Source organism: Leuciscus leuciscus (assembly GCF_965113295.1).
Source record: "Leuciscus leuciscus genome assembly, chromosome: 20".
NCBI lineage: Eukaryota > Metazoa > Chordata > Actinopteri > Cypriniformes > Leuciscidae > Leuciscus > Leuciscus leuciscus.
Window position 1 is genome coordinate 19973047 of NC_138744.1, and position 9900 is coordinate 19982946.

General features: G+C 37.6%; 1 protein-coding gene across 3 annotated transcripts in view; it reads left to right on the forward strand.

Moving 5' to 3' along the window:
• The window catches only part of col14a1a (collagen, type XIV, alpha 1a), a 129746-nt gene extending 122021 nt beyond the window's left edge, over positions 1 to 7725 (forward strand). For 2 of the 3 annotated variants that reach the window (XM_082149957.1, XM_082149956.1), the window contains 5 exons: positions 317 to 383; positions 2303 to 2491; positions 4098 to 4175; positions 4723 to 4878; positions 7556 to 7725. In XM_082149957.1, coding sequence (XP_082006083.1) covers positions 317 to 383; positions 2303 to 2491; positions 4098 to 4175; positions 4723 to 4878; positions 7556 to 7590 — 525 coding nt within the window. In that variant the 3' untranslated portion in view covers positions 7591 to 7725. Of the gene's footprint in view, positions 1 to 316; positions 384 to 2302; positions 2492 to 4097; positions 4176 to 4722; positions 4879 to 6525 lie in introns of all 3 variants that reach the window. The other variant, XM_082149955.1, reaches the window with a different exon arrangement.
• The last annotated feature ends 2175 nt before the right edge of the window (positions 7726 to 9900 follow it).

A 9900-nucleotide genomic window follows, 5' to 3' on the forward strand; every position in this document is an offset into this window, starting at 1 on the left:
TCGTTCTGAATCACAGAAACACTCTGAATCCAATCAAAATTCACCACCCTAAAGCTCATCCTCAGGAAACTGTCCAGACTTTGAGAGCAAACAGCCTTTTTATTGATTGTCTGAGTTTTTGCAGCTCTCTTTTTTGCGGCCAGCATTAAGAAAACTGTAAAATCAGGCAAATCAGACTCTTTGTATATGTTCTTTGTTGTAGCTTTCCTAGTATGTGATGTACGTACTTTTGCCAATGGGTTAAAATGATTATAACATTTAACCTAAATGACACTTGGACGCCCCTGTGTTAATCCCATGTTGTTTCTTTCTGAAGGGTGACATACAGTCTCAGGCCGCAGTCCGCGCCATAGCGCGACAAGTTTGTGAACAGCTAATTCAGAGTGAGTTGAAAATTTGTATATTTGTATTTTTGCTGGCTTGTTCTTTGTTTACATATCCTACACTATTGTTTTTTAAAGAAATGATTACTTTTAGTCAGAAGCAGTGCATTAAATAAATCAAGTTACAGTTAAGACTTTTATATTGATCCAAAAGATTTTCATTTTTTTAAATAAATGCTGTTCTTTTAAACTTTCTATTTATCAAAAATTTTGCAAAAAATTTAGCTGTTTCCACAAAAATATTAAAGTAATGTAATAAAGTTGCAGTATGTAATATTGAGAGCTAGCGGTTGAAATTGGTACTTCAGTCCAAAATTGGAGAAATGCTCAAGCGGGTTGCCAGATTAAGGACACGCAATAGGAACGAGCATAATTGATAATAGAAGGCATCAAGCCTTACACTGTAAGTCGATGAGATGATTTATCTGCATTTTAATATGCCTAATAGGCTTTTTAGGTTGCGTAGAATCTGCAATCTCTGACCCTGTTCATTTGCTGGCTTCCATGGCTGCAATACGCAGTTATTTTTTGGCAACTGGCAACCTGGGGTGTCGAAATACTATTGGGTAAATTGGCAGTGGGCGGGATAACATGAACCAAAACAAAAACAGACATTCCGACAAGGTAACTGTGTAGCATTGTGTTTCGGAGAAAGAAGTATGTGGACTTAGCATGTTTCCTAAATATCTGCAAACAAACTTTAGTACAGTCCAAAAAAAAAAATACATTTCAATATGTATAATAATAAATGTCTCTTTTGCACCAAATCAACATTTTAGAATGATTTCTGAAGAATCATGTGGCATTGAAGAAAATTCAGCTTTGCCATCACATGAATTAAAGTGCCCCTATTATGCTATTTTAAAGTTTCCTAATATTGTTTTGGAGACTCCTACAACAGGTTTACATGCATCAAAGGTCAAAGGTTTCATTTCCTCATAATATACGAGGATGTTTCTCATAATAGGACGTTTCTCAGTGATACACTACTTAGTTTGAGGTACATTATATGAGATGTTGCAACTGTAATTCCTGACCATCAGTATTTACAAGTGCATGTCCATCAACAAACCGATTATTTTACTTGTATTAATTTATTTACCGAGTATTTTTCTAATATATTGCGGTGAACACGTGGAAACTATCAATAACAGTGCATGTATGGAATGTATACATTAGCTGAGCTCTAGCGTGAATGACCGATGTAACATAAACGTTGGTAAAACTAATCTTGCTCCATGCTTAATCTTTCCTCAAAATAGTGAGAACGACAGACATTCGTCTGCATTAATAGACAGTTATAGGTAATATTTGAAAAACGATTCATTTCATTGACTCAGAGTCGACTCTTACTTCTGAAAGACAAAAACTTTATATATAGTGCACTTTCAGATTTAAAACTTTGCAGGATGTTTTCATTCACTTAGAGCTATGTTACACACTACATGAAAGGTCATTTTCAAAAATCCATAATAGGGGCCCTTTAAAATTTTTTATTATATTAAAATAGAAAACAGTTATTTTAAATTGTGATATTTCACAATATCACATTTTGGTAACACTTTATTTTACAGTGTCTGTGTTGCATATATTACATGTACTTACCATAGTAATAACTGTAAATTAAGCATAATTACATGCAACTAACCCTCAACCAAACCCTAACCCTACAGTAAGTACATGTAGTTAATTAATATTACTCAGTACTTAAATATATAATTACACTGTAACAATGACACCTTAAAATAAAGTGTAACCTACGTTTTGTTTTCTGTATTTTTGATTAAATAAATTTTAATTTGTGTATGTGAACAAATATATTATCTAACGCTATTCATTTGCCAACCTCATGACTCAGAGGAAGTCATACTTCTGCTAATATTTTCTCACCTAATTACTTTTTCCTCTTTCCCCCTCAGGTCACTTGTCTCGCTACAACTCTATCCTGAACCAGATTCCCAGTCAGTCTGTTTCAGTACGGACAGTACAAGGTCCACCGGGTGAGGCTGGTCGGCCGGGGTCTCCGGGGCCACAGGGAGAGCAGGGTCCTCCTGGCAGACCAGGATTCCCTGGAGCCAGTGGGCAAAATGGACGCCCAGGAGAGAGAGGTAAACATTTTTATTTATTTTTTTAAATAACCTACGGCATTGATAGATACTGTGAACTGCTGATACAGTATGCATAGTAGTACGTGCATGGATTTGTAGGCATTAAATTGTTGGGTAAAAAGGCTGAAACAGAATTTTTGAAGATAAAATTGTGAAAAATTGTTTGTGAATCCTTGCAAATAATAGCACATTTTATATGTCAATGGGGTATTAGATGCATAAACAAAATGCACAGTTTATACGGGATTACTTTAAAAATCTAGTATGAAGAATGATTACTTATTGGTCCTCAAGAGAAATGTTGCCCCTGCAGCTTAAGGAAGCAGCGGTCTTGAAGCAATAACAATATTGACCAAATAGCATGACCTCAGTGACCATGTCCATATCCCATTAAGTCCCATTTCTCATAAACACCATTTCTCCTACACGACCTGTGATCATAAACATTATGTAAACTACTGTATTTTTATGCGTAATGTTAGCAAGACAAAAACAACTACAGTTCTTCAAAGATACTACAAAACACAGTCTCTTTAGTATTTAACAGTGGAATTGCCCTTAAGCAACCACAAGTCCTAAAAACTGCACTGACAAAAGAAAAACTATTGTTGTTTATTTAAAGTGCATTTTAAAATCGGTAAGGTTTGAACCAAACCATAAATATATTTTGAGGAAAAAAATACTAAAAAATGTGGCTGTAATAAAGTTCCAAAGTGTGTGTGTGTGTGTGTGTGTGCACACACTATACACACACACACTATACTACCCCCTTGAATAAGAATGTACACAATCTGCATTAAATCTACATGACCCCCCTGCCAAAAGCAACTTTTTATCATGAGTGAGTGTCCACAGTGCTTCTCCTGTCCACAATTAGGACAGGTCTGACACTGCCTGTGGTTTCAACATGAGACATTTCACCATCATTATTGCTGCTTCTCTTCGATCTGCACACTCAGACATTCAGAGTCAGATATCAAACTGAAACATGCAGAGCATAGATATGATGCATTCAGGGCAAAACAGATCTCCTAATGAGGGATATTTGTCTGTTTATGTTAACATGGAGCCTAATGAGAAATCCCATTCAGAGGTTCTCTTGTAGATTGTCAGTCTTGTTCAGAGGTGATGAAGATCAGATCGCCCATGGGGAAAAATGCGGCTTACATTTAGAGTGTTCAGACCCTTAGAGAAAAAAACAAAAAACATCTGTTTCAGGAGGTCTTGTTAGCAGTTCATTCATTTAAAGGTGATTTTTTTTGTGACCACCTGTATTAGATAGATAGATAGATAGATAGATAGATAGATAGATAGATAGATAGATAGATAGATAGATAGATAGATAGATAGATAGATAGATAGATAGATAGATAGATAGATAGATAGATAGATAGATAGATTGATTGATTGATTGATTGATTGATTGATAGATTGATTGCTGACAGATAAAACTGTCAGAATGTGTTAATAACACCAGCCAGGTCTTTTATTTCTTTCCATATAGTATTCTAGGTGTATGGAATAGGTTAAATCACATGGACAGAGAAGGATACAGCTACTTCAGATGGGTTTGCATGTTCTAACAGCTCTCTGTCTCTTTGTCTAGGTCTCCCAGGAGAAAGGGGAGAGAAGGGCAATCCAGGGGTAGGGACACAAGGCCCTCGTGGTCCTCAAGGACCCCCAGGTAAGAGACTGTTCAAATGTTACATTTAAGTCAAAATCAATGACTTCTTTGTCCTCAAGTAAGTTGTAAAAATTATTTACAGTTCCGATTAGAAAAAAGCAGAGCTCAGTATCTTCAGACTGCACAGACTACAGGAGTTTCCATTATTAAATGCCCTCTGTCAAAGAAAACACAAGCTTGCAAACTTTTAATAACCTCTGCACACATGTTGATCTGCTTTTGGTTCCTTTGATTCCTGTCTAGAATATCAAGCAGATATTGAAACAATATTCGGGTCAGAGAGAAATGTTTTCATATTGATTTTAGCTGTATGGCCGGTTGGTAGGCTTTGAAAAAATGTCAGCGATGGCTCTTTGTTAATTGTGCTTTGATCAATACTCTTCACAAATGAGATTCATTGAAGCCCAATAGCTGTAAGAACTAGTGATATCTGAGAAGGATGTGGACTGGCAAAAGCTAAAACTCATATTTTGTGAGGAAGAAATCCAGACATCCTGGTGTGGTTTTATGAGGGAGATATTAATTCCCAATGTTTTATCCCATTCAGGCCCTCCAGGAGAAGGTCGGACAGGAAGTCAGGGCCCACCAGGGAGACCAGGGATTCAAGGCACCTCAGGACGTCCAGGTACCCCTGGAAGCCCTGGTTCTGCTGGACCCCCTGGCTACTGCGATCAGAACTCCTGCCTCGGGTACAACGTTGGAGGTAATCCTCTCATTCTCTTCTTCTGTCTCCCAAAAAATTCCCTCTACCTGTCAAAGTTTCTCAATTTCATTCAAACCTTATTCTATCAGATACACCCAGTGGGTCTAATTCACTAATTGTGTTCAAGAGATCTTATGGGTGAAGAAAGGGTTCTCGGGTGAAATCTCCACCAGATTCACAATGGGCATATGCACAAATTTGTTCATATGTTGATGAATGCACATAACTAGCATGTATTAGCATAATACAGACCCACATGCACTGACACACCAATATAAAAATATAGCTCCATACAATCTATAGACAGACAGACAGACAGACAGACAGACGGACGATAGATCGATATATGGACGGACGGATTTGTTTAAATGTTTAAAAAAGTATTTATCGTTGTTATGTGAATTATAAATAAGTATAAATAACAGTTTTCATGCTAATGTTTTGACAACATTATTAAAGACCAGATAACGTTCTGTTAATGTTACTGGGAGAATGTTTGTTCATAACTTTTGAGAGAACCTTGCTAGAACATTAAGTTCTAGGAATGTTCCCTGTTAGCTGGGTAGATAGACAGACAGATAGACAGAAAGACAGACATTTAGGTGTTATGCACAAATAGGTTAATATGCCCAGTTAGTGAATGAAACCCAATGAAATTTACATTATCAAGGTAGCCTACATCTGAAAGTCAATTATAGAGTTAGCCTGGTAGCATCGTCCCTGACGAGTCCTTATTGAGCTTCACTTCACTTCAGGCTTCACTGATTATAATCACTATAGAGAAAACTGACGAGGGGACATAACGCACTACTTCCATATTGTTATTCTCTGTGGTCTTTTGAAGTGCTTCGCAAGTTCTCGCTTGAGTGTATTTTTCATAACTGCCTATGAATGGCAAACCCATTGCTTTAAACAAGCTCGTGGTCTGACTCCGAGATTTTTGTCCTATTAAACGGGCCCTTCCCAAACAGTTATTCTACTAATAAATTTCTCATGGAGTCTAAATGCTATCAAAGTTTAAGAGCAAGCTGTGTGCTTACAAGATTTCAGTATTTCAGTAAGCCATTTTAATATGGGAAAGGCTGGACGGAAATGGACAGCACTCTTCGAGTAATTGATTTATCAGATCCTAGTGAAGCTTTCTACTGAACACCTCACAGATTATTGCAGTTTTGTATTATGAAAAAAAATAAAAATGAAAAGCTAATTTTCTCTGGGGCTTCTGCCATGTAAGGCCGTTAAATGACAGTGTAATATTCCACTCAATAGATGAAATAATGCATCAACACTTTTAAGATCTATAAAGGTTATAGCTTTAAGCTTTCACAGTCAGCATAAAATCTTGCAACACAGCTTAATAGTATTGCAAATTGCTCTGTAACTTATTCAGCCCTCATTTTCTGGGATAATACTTCATTTCTAATGAGAGAATGTAAGTTTTATGTGTATTGAGCAGATTTTAATGCCTTATTGAGAATTCTTGACTCTCCTTCTGAAATGCCACCATGTAAAGATTACAGTATGAGTCTGGCTGTTGAGGTGTTGCTGAAAGCATCATGTGGGTTACAGTATATCAGGCTCACACTTACCGCAATGTCTCTCTCCTCTTTTTCCCGGGGCGTCACTGTCTCAAACCTGCATGTGAAGGTCCAGAGCAGTATGAGAATGACTACTGAGAAACAGTAGAGATCTGCTCCTCTCTCCTTCATTTCTTCATCCCACCTCCTTCCATGGGCCAAAACCAAAGACTGTATCTGGGGAATTTCTTTTCCACACAATCCAGAACATAAAATCCACCTCGAAAATCCCTACCTGGTTCCCCAACCCTCTAAATGTCACCACCATTAAAGCCCCATGCTTTTTAACCCATCTGAGCATTGTGCAAACCTCAATTTCAGTTTGTTTTCAGACAAACAATGATGCGTTTCTCCAAACTTTTCTTGCTTTAATGTCCTCTTATTATGTTTTATGGTCTATAATAACTGGAGAAATCCACCCGTTAGCATTCCTGTTTGTCTTAATGACAGATGTTTGCCTGGCGCGGGACCCTTGGAAGTAATAGATTTGAAATATGCCATCTTTGCTCACGGGTGCTCAATTCTGCAGCCAGGTTTTTTGGGGCCAATCACCTGAGCCATAAAATTCTGTGTGACTAATTACTCTAGAGCTGCAGGAAAATTATGTCACGATTATGCTGATTGGCTGATGGAAACACAAGTATGCGCTTTAAGAGCCTTTTGAAATTGATCAGTCACTCCACCTTATTTTGAAATGCTGAAATAAGCTATATTCTGTGAATCTGTGATACTCCCGATTCATTAGCCACTATTGGTAAATATCTAGAAGACAAGCAGTATAACGGACTGTTTTTGTACAGCTAAAATAACTGGAAGCAGATCACACAGGAAATTCTTGCACATAGAAGTTCCTAATGGCTGCACCCGCAAAAATAAGGCAGATATTACAGTAGATGCTTTAATGAAATATTTGCATTCTGTCGGGATATATCGACACTTTAAGCCATGCTAACCAGCTAAACCTCGACCCCTTGGTCTAAACTAAGCTAATCAATAACTCCCTTCTTCCTTTCTGCTCTGACTTTGTGCCTTTTTCTCTTTGCCATTTCCTTCTCTCTCTAACTCAACGCCTGCTCACTTGGTGGTGGTGACTGAAAAAGATGGCAACCGATCTAATTCACCCATGTTCCCATAGTACAACAGTTACCCTCCAACCCCTTCCAAAACTACGGCCCCGCCACCAACTACGACGACGAGGAGGATGACGAGGACCCTTACCGTGGCTACCGTGCCTACCCTCCTCAGTACCACCCTGACCCCCATGCCTCCAGGCTTGGCCCCGCCCACCCTGGTGACACGGTGGGGATGAGGTCACCTGGCGCACGTCGCTTTTCCCGCAGCACGGCCGAAGAGGGGAGCATCGGTGAGTCGGAAGTACAAGCGAAGGCCAAATAGCCTGGGTGGCCAGCAAACCAACCGTCCACACACACTTTTCATCAGAATATCCTGCAGGATAGGACTGAGGGAAATCTGAAAAAAGTGCCTGCTATATGCATCCTTATATGGGGTGGGTGTGTGGAGAAGATTAGAAAATGAAACTGTGCCAATATTCATTCAATGACTTTTCTGTCTTTTGTGAGGCTGCATGTAGCCAATGAGATGAAAAGCAAGTTCAAAGAAAACAAAAAATTCTTAAGTATTTTTTGTCTTGATTTCCAGTAAAATATCGAAACATTCTTAAAAAAAAGAAAAAAAAAAGAGCGTGAGGCGTTCATTAGCGTGAAGCAAAATTGTGATAGATAATACATCTATTAATACATTAATTAAATGACCCCCCTCCCCCCACAAAATGTTTATATTAAATAATTCTTACAAATTTATTTAGAATTATTCAATATATATATATATATATATATATATATATTCCACAATGCATTGGGATTTTTTGTTCCATGTTTAAAGCATTTCCCTCACTATATTTAGATTTATTCTTAAAGATGTCATGATAAAAATACACTTAAAAATGTACTCTCTGGAATCAAGTCTTAATATTTTACACAATATTGCTCTTTACATAAATGTAGCTTCTTTTTTAAGGATGTTTACTGATATTATTGGAAATCAACAAAAATGATTGACAAAAGGATTATTGCAGCGCATTGGTTTTGAATTGTGTAGTCCATAACTTTTGTAAATGATAATGGGGGTGTCTGTACAGTTTGTGTATTTTTTAAAGTGCATATTAGTGATCTGCTATATTACAAATTTCACAAATGTTTACAGCATTTTGCAGTTATCTGGAACTGGCTGTTTAAGTTATTTTATTTAGAGAAGAAAATACCTCCGTTGATGCTTTTGATGTTCTTATCACTAGCAGTCATTAATGAAAAGCTGAATTCTTAATCACACTTATTAATGAACCAAACATAATCTCCTAATTTTTCATTGGTCCGTCACAGTAACACCACACAATTTGTCTGGATCGTAATTGTATTATCACACATTTACGTGAACTTCCTTTACATATGGTCTTGTAAGACGAACTGTTTTTCTATAAAAGAAGAGCTCAGCATGGCATCCTTTCGTGTCTCTGTGGTCCTGTTTCTCACTGTGAAAGAGACCTGAAGAGTTAAGAGTTAGGCCTGTGGTCTACCGTCCTTTCAGAAGGAATCAAACTGCATGTGGAGCGGGCGCCAGTGGAAAGACTCATCACCAGACCTTTGAATCTACAAAGTAATTTATTTTTACTTTATTATTTGTTTTTGTAACCAATAAAACTGTACTGCAACAATGACTCGAGATGATGTCTCGTCTGGCCTTAGTGGTTTTCCGTTCCGTCTGCTGCTAATTGGTCGCCCACAGAAAGTTTGAAAAATTACATTTTACAGTTAAAACAACATGTTTTCTTTGGAATAAACATGTTTGGTATAATGAGCTCAAATAATGGAACATGCACTGCCTTTAAATTTCATTCATTTACAAGCAAACTCAGTTTAACCTGTACATATAAAATTAAACATTGCAACAAACACCAGAGGGCTAACAAGGGCGTTTCTTTTCTATCCCAAGACAATGTTTTTTATAAGTTAAGCAGACTTCAAAAAGGCTAAAGTAGCAACAGAAAGGGCTTATAGAGCCATATGAAGTTAATTAGGGCCGAAACGACAGTTGCATTAGAGCTGGATCAGGCTTCAGAGAGGCTGCTAAAGCCATTTGTGGAACAAGCAAAGGCCAAAGAATCTGAGCTTTATTACTACAGAGTCACAGCTAAATGAATAGGGCTGCAGTTTGACTACCTCTCTGCCTTGTCCCAGGTTTCGATAAATACACATTCCCCCGGTTTCACAGACAAGGCTTAAGATATTCCCAGGCTAAAATGCACGTTTGAGCTGTTTTAACTGAAAGAAACTTGCACTGACATATCTTAAAATAAGCAAGTGCCATTGTTTTGTCTCAAGATGCACACCAGTAATGTTTGTTTCTAAAAACTACTTATGTCCCCAAT